The sequence below is a fragment of the Vigna radiata genome, chromosome 3, assembly GCF_000741045.1.
Source record: "Vigna radiata var. radiata cultivar VC1973A chromosome 3, Vradiata_ver6, whole genome shotgun sequence".
Taxonomy (NCBI): Eukaryota; Viridiplantae; Streptophyta; class Magnoliopsida; order Fabales; family Fabaceae; genus Vigna; species Vigna radiata.
In genome coordinates this window covers 989070-1009382 of record NC_028353.1, presented here as the reverse complement: position 1 = coordinate 1009382, position 20313 = coordinate 989070, and the positions used below count along the sequence as shown (strand labels likewise).

General features: G+C 29.5%; 3 protein-coding genes across 3 annotated transcripts; all 3 read right to left on the bottom strand.

Moving 5' to 3' along the window:
• Positions 1-2733: 2733 nt before the first annotated feature.
• Positions 2734-6243, bottom strand: LOC106756676 (F-box protein At2g27310-like). The gene is made up of 2 exons (XM_014639190.2): positions 5978-6243; positions 2734-4003 (listed from the first exon to the last, which is right to left on the bottom strand). Exon 2 carries the CDS (start codon positions 3985-3987, stop codon positions 2866-2868), a length of 1122 nt encoding a protein of 373 aa, XP_014494676.1. The 5' UTR covers positions 3988-4003; positions 5978-6243; the 3' UTR covers positions 2734-2865.
• Positions 6244-9082: 2839 nt separating this feature from the next.
• Positions 9083-9691, bottom strand: LOC106757329 (outer envelope membrane protein 7). The gene has a single exon (XM_014639972.2). The coding sequence runs from the start codon at positions 9508-9510 to the stop codon at positions 9286-9288; it is 225 nt and encodes a 74-aa protein (XP_014495458.1). The 5' UTR covers positions 9511-9691; the 3' UTR covers positions 9083-9285.
• Positions 9692-10713: 1022 nt separating this feature from the next.
• LOC106757238 (small nuclear ribonucleoprotein SmD1a) lies at positions 10714-13973 on the bottom strand. The gene is made up of 4 exons (XM_014639863.2): positions 13819-13973; positions 13653-13729; positions 11137-11328; positions 10714-11018 (listed from the first exon to the last, which is right to left on the bottom strand). Exons 1-4 carry the CDS (start codon positions 13830-13832, stop codon positions 10957-10959), a joined length of 345 nt encoding a protein of 114 aa, XP_014495349.1. The 5' UTR covers positions 13833-13973; the 3' UTR covers positions 10714-10956.
• Positions 13974-20313: the final 6340 nt, after the last annotated feature.

Genomic DNA, 20313 nt, shown 5'->3' with positions numbered 1-20313 from the left:
GTATATTTAGAATATGATACACACCTTCTTTGTTGGTCATAAAGTCTTAATCAATATTAAAATTACATATCCGTTATCACTATAATCAATGTGGAAAGTTAGTATTATTTTAGTATAGTGTTTATTTTGGGAGAATTCTTAACTTTTAAAATGGCAAAACCATTCCCAAACACACCATCATATAGTTTAAATTAGGTCAATTTTATATTTATGCAAATTCAAATTTGATGACTATTATTATTATTATTATTATTATTATTATTATTATTATTATTATTATTATTATTATNTTATTATTATTATTATTATTATTATTATTATTATTATTATTATTATTATTATTATTATTATTATTATTGTTGTTGTTGTTGTTATTATTATTATGCTATGTTAATTTAATCTGTGACAAACTTTTTATTGTCTAAAAATTTAAAAAAAAAAAACAAAAAACTTAAAAAACAATATGAGTTGACACAGGACACGTATTCAACTTAACTTTGTTAACACAATTCTATCAGAAAAAGTCTAATTCCATCAAAATTTCTAAAATAAAAATCAAATTAAAATTGAAAATTTCATATAAAAATAAGGACGAAAGAGATAATTTAATAAAAACATTCTTTCTACATGGTAGTTTATAAATATTGAATGTAATCATATTTTGTCAGAAACATATTAAAACAAAACAAAATTAAGATTTTATAAGATGAAAGTTAGAAAAAAGTAAATTAAGTTTATCTCATAAGTTAAAACCCTCTTTTATCACTTCAACTTCTGGAGAAGATAGATGAAAAGCTTTCTGAAAGTAAAATTCTATAGGTTGATTTTAATTTTAATTTGTTTGGGAGAGAAGTTTAATTTTTTTAACTTCATATTTTCCATATGATTAATATTTTAATATAAAATTATGTTAATCAATATATTTTAAAATAAACCAGACGTTAATTCAAATTTAAAGTTGATAACATACTCATAATACCAATTTCACTCTCATAAGTCATTGTGAAATAAGAGAAGGAAGAGAATATAGAAACGAGTTAATTTAGTAAAAGTACAAATTTCACCATCCAATTTGCTTTTTACGGTTACTATACAGAATTAATACGCAAATTTATAAAATAAGAATAAATACATTTTATTATTGTCTTTTATACATTATATTTCAATTGCGTGATATCCTATCAAAAGATGCTTGCAGGAGTTGCAGGCTGATTTCAACAGGAAAAAAAAAATTATTATATGAAATTTCATGAAAGTACTAAATGTTGACCATTAAATGAGAGTAGAGAAAATAGGCAACAGTAGTATATCTTTTTATAGTTATTTTATTAAATAAAATAATTCGACAATACAAATATTATTGAAGGAAAATCCATCACTTCACATTTAGTAAAAGATAAATTTTAAATAGAAAATTATCATGACGAGTTGTGGGTAAAAAAAATACTAAAATAATTTATTAAAACGAAACAAAAGGGTACAAAGTTTTTTTTATTTTCCCAATTTTTTATTTTTCTTAAAAAGTCTTACTTTTGATATGAGAGATAAGATCAATTCAGTTTATATAAGTGAATTCAAATCTTAATTTAAAATCGGTTTGTAATGTTGAATTAAGTTTAAAACTCACTTTTAACAATTTTTTTTTATAAGAAAATAATATTGTGTGAATCATATTCTACAACTCCACCTGAATTTGATGCTTTTTATTGATTCTTCGACATAGTAGAAAGCATAAATCAAGGACACATGAAAATAGGTATAGAAAATGTAACATGAGGAACCCCATATATGCTACATGTACTACCATACAAATATTCTTTCTATAAGTCATAGTTACATTGTAATTAAGTACTGAGAATTAGGTATGAATTAAAACTCTTGTGTTAATTATAAATAAAAAAAGGTTTAGTGGCATAGACATATTTACAAAGATTAAATAAGTGAAATTCAAATTAAATTATATTTAAAATAATTATATTTTTTCAACCCAATCCAAATTTAAATTAATGATTAATTATCATATTTTAATTCATTTTGATACCACGCATTTACTTTTTCTCCAACTACCAAACCATATAACACAGTCAGGAAGTTAACATTTCACAGCTTATCGTAAACTACTCTCTCTCTCTCTCTCTGCCCATATCCCAATTAACTTATCATAAATTAGTCTGTCTACCCATATCTCAATTAATCAAGACATGGATATGCTCACAATTAAATAGAAAAATTAAAGAAATTATTTTTATCTGTCCAATAAATATATCAAAGAATATTATCCAATAAAATTTATTAAAAATAACCCAAACTTATATTTATTGAGATAATATCTATGTATCATAACTAATTTTAACAATACAGTTTAATATTATAATTATTATTTCACTATTATTAATTATTATATTATTATATATTTGACGTAAATATTATTTTAACAGAAATATAAGTTTATGTCTAAATTGATTTTATAAATACAAATAGTACTTCTTAATAATTATTCATCATCATTATATTAATAAAATCTTAATTTTCTTACTAATTTTTGAGTGTAGGAAATTTTTTTAAGTAAAATTTTGAGCTCCACATAAAATATAGAGGAAGATTAAATAAATTTAATAAAATGAATCTTTCATTTCAAGTATATTTTTGAGGTCCAGATAAAATATATTCCTAGTATGCAGGCAGAGTGGAATTAACAGAAACGTCTGTGTTATAAATTGCATTGAGGGAGAATTAAAACTCTAAAAGCAGGAGTGTTTCTGTTTAATGATCTCTTTATTATGGTATCTTACATGGTAGTGGCAAGGTCCAAGATTTGTTAGAGCTATATTAGCTTATTCCATTAAATGACTATACACTACCATTTTATAAAACACAGTACCAGAACGTCATAAAGGCCGCAATGCCACTCAGAATACAAAGTCTATCCAACCTACTTTCATTTCTCATCTTCTCCTCTTTCAACTCATTCTGTACTTTTGAATACATGTGGCAAGACTCAAGTACTTCACCGTAGTTTTTGCTCCTTCTGCTGCTAAGTGCATCCTTCAGTATATGCAAACTGTTTCTTCCATTAACATGAGCACCTTCCATGTCTTCCAACTGCATGCTCAGCTCTGTTAATTTAAGGGTTGTTTCGACCCCTTCTTCTTCGGTATGAACCACTCTAAACTTCATAATTAGAATACACTCCACTACTTGACAAGGAAGAATGTCCTTGGCAGGCAGAACTGATCCAAAGCGGATCACAAAATCCCTATCTGTTGGCCAGTGTCGTTGTCCACCAAGAGGGCTCCAGCTAGCAAGATTTGCAGCTTGTTTCATTTTCTTGTTTACTATAATCCAACTGAGCTGGAGCCCTTCGCAGAGCTCCCGCCATAGCTTCCCATCTTTCCTTTCCCTTTCCATGGATGTAACACGTGGCAGACCATCAGATACAGAAAGATAAACACATCCATCATTGTTATCATCTCTATCTGCATAAGTGAGAAAATCAATCCGGAAAGGGCAGTTATAGAACCAGCCATCATAGCTATTTGCATTTGGGATTCCCCAAAGAACTTTGGAACAGACCGGTTTTCCCTTGAACCTAATATCTATTATAGAAACAAAATCTGATGGACAGATGTTTTCCGATTCATTCATGTCTCCATAATACTCAGCTTCGGTCCAATTCTCCGGGTACTCATGATAGTTGTTCGGTTGATACTCTACAACCTCCTTGTTTACAACAATCGGGAAACAGTCTGCATAAAATTTCCGGAATCCACCAATAGAAGATATCAAACTTTTGACATCCTCTCTATTCGTTGAAGGCCACATAGATGAACATACGTTCTCCCATAAACTCTCTTCTTTAGAGATGGAACACAACGTTGCACAAGTACATGCTGCACTGGCCAATGTTGCACCATCAAGTCGACGAAATATATCATAGAAGAGATCACTGCTTAATGTGGGAATACTTTCAACCGGTGCCACTGACATGGTGAGAATCCTTTGACTGCCAAGCAAACATAATTCAAATAAAAAAACAAATGAAGAAACCTGCATTCTTTTTGAGCACAAGAAAGCATTGTTTTTCAGAAAATACTAGTAGTGATGAATATAATGTTTGGCTAATTTGGTCAGCACAAAAATATGTAGTGTCTCATTGTGCTCTCTAGGACTTGAGTCTGTGTCTGATTGTGTGTGTGTGTGATCAGTTTTCAGTAAAATCCAGAGTCCAAGACCCTATTAGAATTCAATCTCAAATGGTACTATTTTTTTCCTATATTTTAAGACTATCCCAATCGGTGGAAGGAAACCTCTCATTTGAACGAAAAAAACACTAAACAGTTAGATGGTATTCCATAACAAGCTTAACACATTGAAAGCCCTGGTATAAAAACAACCTACGGTAGATGTCTACTAGGTAATTTCTATGACCTACTACCTATATAGTATCACTACTCATAAAGAAATGTCGGGTAAGGGAAACGGGCCATAGGATGATGATCAAATGGAAGAATTAATACACTAATTCGGATTTCAACAATTTTGTAAAGCAGAATGTTGAATCTATAGAACTTTCTTAAGTTGCAATGAAAAGTCACACGTAGTTTAAAAGGATCATTTGCAAAATAGAAGGTTGAAATTCAGTTCCAATCCTATGCTGCAACGAGGTAAATGTTAGCAAGTAGTAAGGTATATTGCAATAACAAATAATACATGTGGACGTTACAGTCAAAAGTGCCTATTATAGACAAATAAATAAATGGACCTCTTCTAGAACTTCATCCTATACATACAGGAAACAATCAAATTATTACATGCAGTTCTTTCTGTTAGGATCTAACTGGAGCATGCTATTGGACTTGAGTCCCACATTGGAATATGGGATTTTAGTGAAGGGTCTAAAACTAACTCTTGTGGTGTATTTGTTCCATCACTTTCTACTAATAGGCATCAAATTTTTCACTATGTCTCTCAGCCACAAACAATAGGGTGGGTGACCTCAGCATTTTCATTAGAAACTACTGAAAGGGCTAGTGCAGAACCAACAGGCATGGACAACGGGACATTGAGATGTTGGCATACAATTGCAAGAAATGAGAAATGAGTTCCATCAGATCTCTAACAGCTAACTCTAATGGTGTCATTCTCCAAAGGTTCTTATCAATTAATAGTGAAGTTTTTCACCAAGTCTTAGTTAGTTGCAAACGTGCTGCAACCTTAGCATTGCAATATTTGCAAAGGATTAGCTAAAGTGACAAGGAAAAGGTGACCAGCATGGGCACTGTGACAGTGGATCATGGTGGGTTGTTAGCATCCAATTGCAGGATAGAGACTTGAGTTCCACATTGGAAGTGAATTTTGGTGTGAGGTTACAATGGTGTGTGATTCTCCCAATCCTAATATTCTTGTCAAATTAAATGGAACCCAATACTAGACCAGCAGCTAGCAATCCAACAATAAAGTCTCAATAAACATCCAAGGCACCACATGCCCTTTCACTTTAAGCAAACATTTCTGTGTCTGCATAATGCAGACCAATCCAGTACAGAACCCTCAAGAGGTAAGCAACTTAGAAAGTCTCTCTACACAAGTTGCTTCATCAATAACTTACAAAGAAATCACAAATTAATCATAGTACAAATAAAGAGTAAGCTCTCATAAGAACAACTTATAATTTAAATCAGAGAGCTCTAATAATAGAAGGCCTTCAATTCATATTAATCAGATATCATATCACTAATTTCAAGGAAGATGTAAAAGATCCTATTATGTAGACTTCAGTAGATACCAATGACAAGAAAGCATCAAACCTCAACCCACTCGCACTATACTAATTGACACAAATATCTAGCAGCGCTTCACACAATTAAAGCATAACAATATCCTCTAGCCGAAACATGGATAGAATGTATAACAAATAAAAACCCAGAAGTAATAAAGATAAAATTGAGCACAGAGAGAAGGAAAAGGGAATTGTGACCTCAGATAAGAGAGAAGATCGACATGAAACGAGGAGGTGGAAATAACAAGCAAGATTTGGAGGAAATGAGAGATAGATAGATGAAAAGAGAAAGAGAGATAGATTGTGTGAAGATTTTAATTCCGGCGATTGCAATGATTCTGAAAACACTGGTTGTGCAGAGAAAGAGGTGAGAGAGAGGGTGGGGTACCAATTTAATTTACTATGGGTCACCAGCATCAAGGGATCTGAACTGCCTCATCACATCACCACACAAACTTTGCCACCTAATGCATCATAAATAAATAAATAAATAAATATATTATCTTACAATAATTTTAATTCAAACAACAAAACTTTAATTTAAACAACTTAATCTTCCCTTCTTCCTTTTTTTAATATTATCTTACATAGTAATATTATAACAAGTTCTTTTTTTTGCCACCAAAAGGATAAAATAGTTTTTCCAAAGTAAAACTAATTTATTTTATTTACATAAGTTATTTAAATTATTATTTTAATTTGCGTATAGATTAATTTAATTTGTAAAATAATATTGTATTTTACTTTACCATTTCCAAACAATCCCTTGGCTCTTTTATTTTCTCTTTTTCTATAGAGAGGAGCATTGCTTTAATAAGATGAAAATATTAAAGAGGATGACATTATTTAAATAAATATGTAATAATATTTAAATACAAAATTAAGTCATCTTGCCAAAATTTGTTTACTAATTAGACAAGCTATTATTATATATAACTATTTCGATTGAAGGCACCCATATTTTCGTCTTGTTTGATCACGTGGTCTGGGTCCATCAACCAAACAAGCTGAAAAGATAGATACTTGTCTTACTACAAAGAAAATATAGAATATGTATTCTCTTTCCCAAATTTTGACAACAACATCTCTCCTGAATTTGTACAATTTATATTAAAATATTTTTTATTGATAAAAACTCATGATAAAACTCATTAAAAATATTATAATTTGTACAATTATGAACACAATTATTAATGTTTATTTAAAAATATTTGCATAGCACTAATGACTTTTCTGGTGTTAATTAAAAAAATGAATAAATATATTTTTAATTAAAATTAATGTGAAAATGTATTGAAAACCACTACAAAGATGCATTAACATAAACTATTGTTTTAAAATAAAGGTATTCATTAACATTTTTTTTTTCATTGTCAGTAAAACAATTTGTATTTTATAAATCTCATTCCTAGTGTGATAAGTTCAGAAAACTAATTTGTAATGTAAAATATAAAATATAAAATATTAATAATTTTTCAAACTTCTGTGTCCAGTAAAAAACAATAGAGAAAGAGAAAATTTTCCATATAATATTATAATAGTTTTGATAAAAGGATCTGAGTGTTAAAGCAAACAGAAAATGAGATATCCTTAATCTCTTTAGTCAATTTTTTAATTCATATTATCTCTTTTTATTTCCTATATTATGTTCACGTGTTACTTCCTTTATTAGGTTGCAGTAGCGAAAGACAGATGCTATATTATATAAGACAAATGAGAGGTGACACAATCTGACACGAATGTTGCTATCTGCATGCACCACCCATTCATCTAATTCTCTATAATTAAAACAGGTTACCCTTTTCCTCCACACCACCCATTGATCTAATTCTCTGTAGGTGAAGTTAGAATTTATTTTTATTTTAAATTTTAATATGGTTTTCATATTATATATATATATATATATATATATATATATATATGCACACACACTGCATTAACTTTTTAACTTATATTTTAAATTAATATTTGAATTGAAAGTGTTCAATAATATATATAACTTAAAAGTCTCTAACATAATTTAACATTTTTAAAAGAAAATTAACATAATTAAAAAAAAAATTAACCCATTAAAAAACTTTATTTATTCACTTTTAATATTATTTTAACAAATATTCTAAATAGATATTTGAGTTAAAAGTATTAAATAATATAAATAACTTATATGCAAGTCTCTAACATAATTAATATTTTTTTACTCACTTCTGCATAGAATGAAATTAGGTTAAGACAACATTTTAGAACACTAGTATACTATATCTAAGAGGAAAAAGAATCATGAAATAAAATATAAGAACTAACAGTGCAATTAACTCAATTTATTTTCATATTTTCAAAACCCCCAATATAAATTATAGTGTGACCCCACCATATGTTTACTGAGTATCACCGATTATTGATGTGCACAGGTTTATTTGGGTTTCTGCCAATGATGAAAAAAAAAATCATCTTTTAACACATACACCACAATATTTGCTCACTTTGAGGACAAGGTGGTCTACCCTTCTGAAAACTGATACTATGGAATCTTGCCAACCCAGCATCATACTGCTTTTGTAATTATTATGGTACGAATATAGTAGTCTAAAAGATCACAGGTATAACCAGGAAGAGAATCGATTTTCAATATAGAAATTGTCAATTAAATACTAACAATATTTAACTAGCAATATAGACAAGGACTTGAGTTTGAATTTTCATTGTTAGTGTGATGATGTTATCTATAGATAATCTATAAAAAGTGATATATGCATCTGTTTCATTCTCTGGAAATGTGACAGCTTACATCCCCGATGAAGGAGCTCACAAATTTCTCTGAACAACACATAACTGTACTGAGTTCTCAGGTCACAAATAGCAGGAACCATATAAACCTAGCAGATATGTCCTTGAAAATAACTAAAAAGAACACCACTAATGGTGCCTCACCAAGTGATGAAATGTTTAGACAAATTCTACAAAGATTTCTAAAAAAAAAAAAATAGACATAAATAAAAATAAATAAACTAAGTTTCTTCATAAACCAAAATTAATTCATGAATTTTTTTAGTGTAGAATTTCTCTGATTTTTAATTTCTTGCATGAATAAATTTATTTTATATTTTTCTAATTTTTTTCTGCTATTACTGAGAAATTAGTTTGTTCAAGCATTTCATCAAACAGTATCTGTATAGTATCCCTTATCCTAAATTTCAAGGCGTTGAATGCGGTACTACATCCTAGTTGAATGCGGTACTACATCCTAGTGTTCTTAAAATAGCTATTAAAATAGCTACAGGTAGTAGTGAGGCAGGCACAGCATGATTAGAGAAGCTAAAAAGGGAAATACGAAAATACCAGTTGTCTGTTGTTTATATCCGAGAAGAAGGGAACAAAAGAACCTGATATTTTTTGGATCCTACAACAAGACAGAACACAATATACAAATTGAACTGAAAGCAAGGAGGTTATTCGATTTGGAGAATTTTGATACGTAACGAAATTGAAAATACATGAATAGGAAAAGTTCAGGCATCCGCGGGAGCGGTTTCAGAAGCAGAGACGTCCGGCAGGTCATCGGTGGTGGGTTTGGGAACATCAGCATCGGGAACATCGTCGGGGTCACGAGCAGGGTCGGACTTGTCGACGGAGGCACGTGCCTTGGAGAGGAAGGGTTTGAGAGCAAGCTCTATGGCGAGCCACGCAAATGCTAGGGCTCCAGCAACCACCACCGCTTCTTTGGCCTTCCCCATCCTGATGATACTGTTGCTTATTCTGATAATATTCTCTGATCTCTCTCTCCTCTTAATTGTTATTGTAAGATTGCGTGCTCACACTGTTTACTCACCACCACAATTTTCAAAACCTTAGCTTCTTCTGCACTACAGACAACTCCTCCTGCTCCTTCCCCTTTCTATCTTTCTTTCGCACCTAACAACCATTTTTTACCAATTTATACTAATATATTTTTATTATTCTAATTATACTTTTTTTTTATATCCAAGTGATTGCTATTTCTTTATGTAAAAAATATTAAATACATCATTCTTTAATTCTTTCCGCGTAACTGTCTAACAAACAAGTGTATTTGTAAGTGATTTTGTTTTCACACAACAAAAATGTCAGCATAAAAATACGACAACAACTTTATTTTTACTAATAACAATAATTATAAGAAAAAATATTTATAATATTAAATAAATAATAAAAGCTTTTCCTTACTGGATAGGGTTAGTAGTATATATTTTTTTAAAGCAACTTAATTATCGGTTAAATTTACATTAAATATAATATATTTAACAAAATGATAATAATTTATTATTTATATTAATTACAATATCATTTTATATTAACTATAACAATTCATTTATTTAACATCATATAATTTAATAAATGAAAACTTTGTTTAATAAAAACCCAATTAAAGATATTTATATTTACAAATAATTAAAACTTTATTAAGGCAATAATTTACCATGACATCTTATTATTTTCCTTTTCTAATGTTTTTATTTTCTATCCGCCTCCTTTAAATAATAACTAAGATCATGCAATATACTCTCTGCATCCTGTAGGTGTTTCCACAAACCCTCTTTACACTACTACCAGATTTAATTAAATTCACAAAGACTTCTTGATACGTTTAATCCCTAAAGCGTCATATATGATAACAAGGTTTATTTTCATAATGCTTTTAAAGTCACATCTCAAAAACCTTCATAAAGGAGTCTATAAATTAAACTATTTTAGATTCATTGGATAAAAATCTATGTAAGTAATACATAGAATTAATCTTGTTTAGCTTTTTTAATATGGATCAAGTAAGTAACCATTAGTTGTTTTGATGCGTTTTGACATGACAAGTCGAGTTTAATATACTACGTCTAAAGTCTTCCATTGACATAAAATCACATCTACGAACAAGGGCTATCTACGGGAATTCCTATTGGTTCACCTTGCCCACATAAAACTACACATATGTAAGCAGCAAATTATCAGTTGAAATATGACAATGATCCAACAGGGAGAATTATACAAGGGAACTTCAAAGCATTGATGCAAGAAAATGGGAACATGAACAAAGTCCGCATGACTAACTTAACTGGTCAACATCACTTCTACAACGTCTTTAAACTCATTAGAAAAATTTCCTACAATAAAGGTACAACCAAAGGCCACAAATTCTGTTAATTTGCAATTTAACGGCCACGACCACGTCCACGTCCACGCCCTCGTCCTCGACCTCGCCCCAAAGGCTTCCCTGCATATAAAATCAGAACATTGAAAACCAGAAATCCAAAGATAACAGTCAACCTGAACATAATGGGCCTCTGAAAAAAACAATCTACTTCTAGAGTCAGTCAAATAAGATACAGTACCAGCAGTTGGCTTCTTAGGCTTGATCCTAGGAGCCTCTTCAACCAGTAATGTCTCAAGATTCAAGCTATCAGGAAGGATATAATAACGAATGTTGTTGCCTCTCACACTCAGATGATCCAAAGTAACTGGGTTTTTCCCTTTCAGAGTTAGTTTAACTGTTTTTAAATGTGTATTCATACTGATATCAACACCTGTAACATATTGACAAACCCATGGGTAAGCACAACTAAAGCTACAAAATACTTCTCATGCAATCCCAAATAAGAATGAAGGGCACCAAAAGGGTAAACTCAAAATTAGAAATGAGCTGATAGGTACTCATTAGTTACAAGTAAAGAGAAGGAAATTCCTTGATGCTTAATTTGATTGAGTTTGGGAATATGTAGTAATGCATTGCCCTATTATAATATAAGGATTCACTATCCTTATGAAAAATGCCTGATCTCGTTTCATCATAAAAACAGGTGTAAAAGGTAGTCTTGACTTATTGCGTTGAACCTAAAGACAAAAAATGTGATATAATTTATATAGTTTTCTATGCGTGTGCGTGTGACTAAGCCAAACTAAATCCACGAGAAGCTTGTTCAAAAGAAAATTTCACAGAACAAACAGCAGGGGGTCTAAATTAAAATGAAAGAACGAAGAGAATGGTATTTGTCAGCCAAATTCGTTGTAGGTAAGGCAATAAAAGAGTTGCGTATCATACCATCAAAAAAGAGTAAAGCACAAAAGTAAAATGCAGATACAATATAGCTAATCTAAATTATAGCATTATGCAAACTTACTCCAGAGGCTACAAGGTTAATAATTACTGTTATGGAATAAATAAAGTTTAAATAGATTTGCCTCAAAAGTGAGGTATCCAGAGTCCATAGTTCACGATGCTTCTTACAAAAATCTCATAAGCAATACATATCTTCCCACTGTTCCAAGTTAAGAGTTTAAACATAAAAAAGTAATTAATTACTTCTTTTACATCAGACACTTTAATGAAATTTATAAAGGAGAAAAGAGTGTCAGTAAAACTAAGAAGACAATATGGAAATCATGGATATAATACAGGACAGAAATATAATAGAGGTGTAATACGGACACAGATTCACCCAATTTTAAAAATTATAGGACACAACATGGATATAATACAACAGAAAAACTACTTGAAATTTAATATTGATTTTAAATTGAAGAAGGGAATTTATGTTTAAAAAATGAGAATGGGTTATTATAGATGGAGTATGATGTTAAAACTTATCCACTTAATGTATTATTTCAAACAATATTAGTATACAAAAAACTTTAAAAGTAGAAAAATTATAAAAATAAAACTAATAGTTTTGAAAGTGTCTGCATTTACCCAACATAGAAAAATATTACATGACACGGTTACCATCTATAAGTGTTTGAGCTTCTTAGAGGACATTACACTACAGAAAAAGACAACAAAAGTTTTAATTCATAACAAGGTGTAACAGTAAAAAGAACAAAGTATAACATGAAGAGAAATCAAGAATGCAGAAAAAGCCACAGCATACAACCAAAAAATGGTCTGCCCTACAGTAAGTTTGGGAGCAAGGAGAACAGAGATTTCAAACTTAAAAATTCCAGATCATATTAGCTATGCAGTAAGTTGCAACCTATCAGGCTGATGACAGAGTTCCCATCTTATTGACTCAGAAAAATAGCCATTCACTCTGACAAGACATGAAAATGTTAACAAAGGAATCACAAGTAAAAAAAAGTCATATACCAATTATAAAATCTAACTCAGACTGAAAAAAAAAATGTTGAACATAAGTGAAGAAATGGATCTTAGTTTAGCATTTCCAGTAATGATTTGAAAGTACTAAATGATTATGGTTTTATTTTTTTGGCCTGGCATGATTGATTGTCCGTTATGATAAAACATAGCATCCAACAGATTTTATTCAAACTGATCAACCTAAGTATAACTAATAAGAATCTCTGCAGTTTAGGTTGATATATTATATGGACATGTGGTCTTCTATATACAAAAGAGAGAGAGCTAGGGTGGGTGGGTGTTAAATTGTAGCATCGCAACCATAATTAGAGACACTTACGTGGAATGCACACATGATATCTAACATCTCAAAAGAAAGCGCAATTTATTTACATACAGAGAACTGCCTCTGCTTCACTTTTTTTTTCTACAATAACAGAGTGGCATCAATGAAGTTCTTTGAGCACAAGGTTTAGACATGTCAAATCTCGTCATCTAAAGGCTACTCAGAACTAATTCCCAAAATACAAAAAAAAAAAATGAAAATTCAAGACAACGATTAAAGAGTGAAATGGAAATCTACATTAGGTTTATGAATTGAGAAAACAAGCGAGCATCCCTGCAGAATTCCATTCGCGACAAATATCCAAGACCGAAAGCTTTTACGCTAAATCTTAATATACAGGTTTAAGAGCGAAGCAAAACTAGGGTTTAACAAAGGAAGCAGCAAAATCAGGCGGTGGAGAGGAAAACCAATCGAAAAGAGCGGAAGAGTACCTGTAATGGTGCCGTGAACGACAGTGCCATTCTTAAGCTCAATCGAAACGGTTTCGTTGTTCAGCTTCATTAGAAACCTGTTCCAGTTTTACACGCCTTTTAGCATCAAATTGAAACGAAGAGAGAGAGAGAGAGAGAAGTGAAAACGACAACGAAGAGGTAACACCTGACGAGCTTCATGGTAGAAGAGAAAGACGATGAGTGAGTGAGGGTTTTGAAACACAATAGTCGCGCGTAGCTGCGCTGTGTTTCTTTTAGATATAGATTCTAAAAAACAAAGAAGTGGACGATGCAAACAGCTTTTATAACTACTGCATTGCCCACATCCTCGTTCAAACAAAATGGTAAATAGCAAAAATGTAAAATAAATATTTGTTTAAATATAAATTAGGCTCAAATACTACTTGATTCTATTTTCGTATGTGAGAATTTTTATATGTTCAATATTATTTCTATTTTGATAAATTTTATTTAATTTGATTTTTTTTAACATTTTCTAAATTGTTAATTTAATAGAATGGTGTGTCACGTGTTAGTCTATAGTTTTTTAATTTTTTATTAATTATTTCTTAAAATTTTTCTTAATTTAAAAAAAAATATTCATATGCCAAGTTAATATTGTGTCACAAATTAGTGACAGTATCAAGTTAACATTACGACAAATTCAATGTTTTACTTGTAAATAATTCAATCATTTTTACTTGTAATTTTTATAAGAGGTTTTGAAATTATTGAAAGCAATAAAGTCATATCATTGTTGAATGTTCCACACATCCTCCACGACTAACCTAACGTTTTATACAAACATTCCACACCATTAGTAATGTATCCACGTGTCCTTCTACTCAATGTCCATGTGATGATGGTTGAGAGAAGATTATCTCTTGAATATATATGAGAAGAATTTAAGAAAAATCATTTGCAATTCAAATTATCTATAGATCAAAGATAAAACACACGTCTCATTGAATTTTATAATGTTCTATGAAAAAGAAAACTCAAAGAACATGAAATGATGAGCACAATTGAAAAATAATGCAGAAAATTAAATAAATTATAATTTTATTTTAATTTCACATGTTAAATTCGTTGGACGAGTTGGTTTGTGTTTGTTGGGAGACTAGGCTTCGCTAAGCGAAAGTTTGCGTCTATAAATTTTGTTTTCTGTTATTTTTATATGTTTTGGGCTTTGGTCTTTATTATAGGGTTTTTTAAGTTTTCTTAAACTTATATATCTATATGTAGAGGTATCAAAAACTAATGTAAAAACTTTTGAGTCATATTATATGCATTTGCATACTTTGAGAGAATTATTTTGGTTCTTGGATTAGAACTTTGATTCTAATCAAAGATTAACATTTTTTTTGGTGAATCTTGACTTATTAACCAGTTAGGTTGTGGCGTCTCCATTTCTGTCTTATTTCGCATTCTTCTTTGATTTTTTTTGTGCATCTTGAGGATTCAAATTAAAAAACTATTGTACTCTTTCCTAGACAATATCATATCATTTTGTATCTAGAGCAAGGTTTTGGCTCGAATATCCTCTTTTATCTTATTTTCTTGTCATTTTAACAAAAAAGCTAAAAATTCTTGAATGTTTGTGTTTTGTGCTTTGTTTTGAAATTGTGTTTGGTTCATTATTCTTAGAATTTTATAAGGAGTAAAACTCTTAATATTTTATCCAATTTCATTTAGTTTTTAATTTTTCGTGTTCTTCGTTTAAATTGTGTATTTCTACATTTGATTTGTGGAAATTATCTGTTTTTGTGTTTTTTTGTTAATTGTAGTTCCAATTAGCTTTACCTTGCATAAATTTTGGTGTTTGAAGGACAATCTTTTTAATTTTCTTTATTTATGTGTTGAACTGCAAAATTGAAAAAAATAAAATAATAGTGATCTAAGTCAAAAGAAAACAAATATATATAGAAAGGAAAGAAGTAAAAAAGAAGAAGAGAAAGTAAAGATTATTTAAGAGTACAAAAATAATTGCGAGGTCAACATAGTTATCATGATGCATTATTTCTTATGATTGTTAATCAATTTAATTATATTAAACATTTTTAGAGTATTTGTATTGTCTCATTTAACTATTTATGATAGTCTTATTATTTTCTATTTTTAATGTTTTATGTATTTAAAAGCTTTTTGAAGTTTTGTTTAGAGTTTGGTATTTTCTTTAACCTCTTATATTAAGATTTAGATCTTGCGATGTTTTTTACATTGATATGTCACTCTTTTCTTAAGTTATTAGAGTTCATTGTCAAGCACTAAAAGGAATTTGAGTCGAAAATGGCAAAAGAGTAATTTAAAAAAGAGAGCCTATAAATGTGATACACAAGTGGATTTTTGTCTTCCTAGCCTTTCTTGGAGGATGTAGCAATATTGAGCAATACAACATGTTTCAGTAAAGGCATCGTTTGAGAAGTGGTTTAATATATGGTTTAACCTATCTCAATCTTCATTGAGATCATTTGATTAGAGGAAATGAAGTTGCACGAAGAGATACACCAAGTGCTTGTGTGGCATTGGAGAAGGAAGTCAATGAAACCGTGTCACACATAGTACACCTAAATAGAAAAATAGGTGAGCTTAGAGGAAGGCACAAACGTAACAAGGTATCTTTGTCAACTAATAAGACAAGTGTTTTAAGATGCACCAAATGTGAAGGCTACGATCATGAAACTCATTAATGCCTAATTGGAATGAAACTTCTGTGACCATTGAAGACCTTAAAAACTATATTCTATACCTAAAAGAGGAGGAGAAAAAGACTTTGCAAAAAGTTAGATGTGTTGAAAAGAAAATAAGAATGGAAGATAAAGAGAGCATAAGAAAAAGAAGCACTTACAAAAAAGAAAGCAAGAAAAAAAAAAGAGAAAAAGAAGAGAAAGAAGAGAGAGAAAAGAAAGAAAAAATGAGAAAGAAAAGAGAGAACAGAAAAGAAAGAAAAGAGAGACAAGGGGAAGAAAAGAGAGAAACAAAAAAGAGAAAAAAAAAGTAAAAAAAATAGAGGAAAACAAAAGGAGAAAAAAGGAAAAATAAAAATAAAAAAGCTTCCTGAATTAATATTTAAAGGAAGTATTAATTCATCTTGTTTTATTTTATTGCTTAGAGAATAATTGCTCATCAAGAAGCAATGACACCAACAATGAGGAGAAAAAAGAATGATATTACCTAGAAAATATTTATTCATTAAGAAGCAATACAATAATAATGGAAAAAAAAGAATGATAGAAAAGAAAATTATAAGCTTGGAATTCAATGAATCTGGGCTTGATATTCTGTTAGTTTTTTTGTCAATTACTTTGGAAAGTCAAAGCCTTTTTTTTTTTTAATTTGGACACAAACTTATAAATAGCTGCACACGAGTTAATTTATTTGTCCATTCCCAACCAATCTATAGACAAGGATGGAAGTTTGAAAATACATGTACACGAGTTAGCATGCTTGTCCATGTCTAAGCAATCTAAGAACAAACAAAGTCATACTTGTAGTTTGAATGTTTATTTGGGCAATATTCGTTTGACTTTCTTTATTTTAAAAATGTTTGATGATTTGTGCAAGTGGGTATTTAACCCTGAAGGTAGACATTCAAAATCTTTGATATTAAGATATTGATCTCTTATAAGATCCAAATCTATTTTAGTAGAATTTTTCTTTTGGATTATTTTAGATTTATGTTTTTGATTCATGTTTTTTTTATCTGTAGGATCTTCTAAAATTTGTGCTCGAACTTTCTCCAAGAAAGACATGATAAGGAAAGAATTAAGAAGGAGGGAGCTACTCCAGAAATCACCCATAGGGAGCTACTCAATAAATCATCTACATCATGGAAGGATAAGGAGAAATTTAAAAAGGAGTGAGTTACTTTTAACACTACTAAGCATAAGGAGAATTTTCAAATTCTAGAATTCAGTATGAATTCTCTCCAAGGAAGAATGGTAATGAATCTACAAGTGGTACAAATTCGAGGACAAATTTTTTTCAAGAAAGATGATATCATAAATGACTATCTCTTGAACATACATGAGAAGAACTCGAGGAAGAGTATTTGCAATTCAAAATATTTATGACAATATCAATGATTAAAACACGTCTAATCAAATCTTATAATGTTTTAAGATAGAGGAAACTTAAGGAACATGAATATCATGAGACAATTGAAGAATAACTTATGAAATTAAATAAATTATAATTTTATTTTAATTTTATAGAATGTTAAATTTGCTAGGCAAGCTAGTTTGTGTTCGCTCTGCGAGCGGGCCTTGTTAGGTGATAGTTTGCCTCTGTAATTTTTGTTTTCTTTTATTTTTATATGTTTTGACCTTTGAGCTTTATTTCAAAGCTTTTAGGTTTTCTTAAACTTATGTTTGTTAAATTTATGTACCTTTATATAGTGATACCAAAAACTAATGTAAATACTTTTGAGTCATATTATATGCATTTGTATTATTTAATAGATGATTCTCTTAATTTTTAGATTTAAACTTTTACTCTAATAAAAAAGTAAGATCTTTGTGGAAAATTTTCACTTAGACTTATTAATCTTCTAAATTATGACATCATATCATTGTTTTATTCTGTATTATTCTCTGATTTATTTTTGTTTTGTCTTTTGAGTACGAAATTCATAAACGATCTTACTATTTTCTAGATGATACTTTGATTCTTAAACTTTGAGACAAAATTAGAATTTATAAAAATAATAGATTTTAGATAATTAAATTTTTTGAGTTAAGCAATTATTTAACTTAAATAGCATAGTCATGTTAAATAAATATTAATTTTATGCCAGTATCAATCGATTTAATTTCAATTAAAATATGTTAAAACAATGGGTAGATTGATATAAAGATGAAAAAGTTTATAATAGGTGAGTTGAGAGATTACTTTTTTTTTTTCAATTAGATTCACTGATTCAACTAATGATATGCAAGCTTAGCCTTTTTGATTGATTCAATTGACTCTGTTAAATATAATGAAAAACTATATTTAGGATTAATTTCCCTTGTGTTAACTACACACATAGGGTTATCTATTTATAATAGAAGAAATATGGGCTAAGCTCAAAATACAAATAAGAAATAATAACAAACTAACTAAAGATAAAAGATAAAAGATAAAGATAAATATAAAATAAAGATAATATATCTAACACTCCCCCTTAAGCCGGTACATACATATGTACCAAACTGCTTGTTACTAATATAATCCATAAAGACTTAGTGAAAATATTTGCTTCTGCGTGACATCAAATTGCTAATAATTTACAAGATGACATGGAAGACGAAATACCAACCCAAAAGACTCCTCTTGAGCAACAAATTTGGGAGGTTGCTCCATGTAAATCTCTTCTTGCAAATCGCCCTTGAAGAATGTCACCTGCGGATAAGGATAAAGAGATAATTGTTGGAGAGCCACCGCGACTATAAATAAACTAACAACAAACCATCTTTTTCATAAAAAGAAACATATATGAACGCGTCAAACATAGTAGTGAAAAGATAAGTCAGAAGAGACAGCTATAGAAGAAGCTGGATAAACAAGAGAGAGAAACTATAAAAATAAAAATTCGTCAATCAAATCACCTGAAAAAGAAAAAAAAAGCAAAAAAAAGAAGGAAAAAGAGCAACATCGATGCTCTAAATAACTACCAAACATGCCACAATGCACGAAAAAAAAGGGAGCAAATCCATAACTTTAAAAGAACTCCAATGAAGGTGTCGTTGATGACATGGTGATCATATGGCCGAGATGATCAAAACCGTGTGATATTCTATAATGACAACAATAGACAACAGTGGTCGGCAGATGTAGAAGTAGAAGCACCAGAAACTTTTATCTCAGAGGAACCTTAAACTCTAATACCATATTAAATATATAATGAAAATTATATATAGAGTTAACATACTCATGTTTAAAACATTACTTTAAGTTGTACGTTTCAAACTATAATATAAAAGTAAATAGACTTTTAAAACGTGTCATCATTTATTAAAATAAATTACTCACTTTAAGTTTTGGTATCACCACACAAACAAATAAAGTTAGAGATTTGGGACTTTTATCAATCATATCATTTTTGAAGACTATTTTGTCTCAGGGTAACGATACAAAAATATCATATTTTTTGTTTTATTCTTACACAACATTAAAATAAAATAATATTTATTTTAAACTATAGAGTAATTTAGAATAAATTAATAAAAGAAGTAGAAATATTTAATTTTCATTAAGTGATGAAAGACTGGAGAAAAACTGAAAGGCTTATACGTAAAATTTCCCTTTAACCTAAAACATAGATTGTATATTTAAAACTCTTCTCATGACTTATTGAATCATCTTCTTTTTTTGGTCTTTTAGCTATTTATATATTTTTGAAGAGCTAATTTCTTACGTTGGTTGCAACTCAATAAATTCTTGTGTTCATGTGTTCTAAGTTATTCATCTTTATATTTTAATATTTGTAGTTTCCTAACTTTTTAATGTTCATTGTGAATTAACTTACTTGTATACTTGGTTTAATCAAAATTGAGAAGTATTTTAGAACTAAATTTTCAAATTTTGTGGTGATGGTCTCTGCTTCTCATATATATATATATATATATATATATATATATATATATATATATATATATATATATATATATATATATATATT

What these genes read in the sequence shown, in the direction of transcription:
- LOC106757238 (XM_014639863.2), bottom strand. An exon ending in CGTTCACGGCACCATTACAG is followed by an intron (nt 11,329 to 13,652) that starts GTACTCTTCCGC and finishes AATATGTTACAG; the next exon opens with GTGTTGATATCAGTATGAAT. An exon ending in GCCTAAGAAGCCAACTGCTG is followed by an intron (nt 11,019 to 11,136) that starts GTACTGTATCTT and finishes TTTTATATGCAG; the next exon opens with GGAAGCCTTTGGGGCGAGGT.
- LOC106757329 (XM_014639972.2), bottom strand. Translation starts at nt 9,510, where the DNA reads ATGGGGAAGGCCAAAGAAGCGGTGGTGGTTGCTGGAGCCCTAGCATTT.
- LOC106756676 (XM_014639190.2), bottom strand. Translation starts at nt 3,987, where the DNA reads ATGTCAGTGGCACCGGTTGAAAGTATTCCCACATTAAGCAGTGATCTC.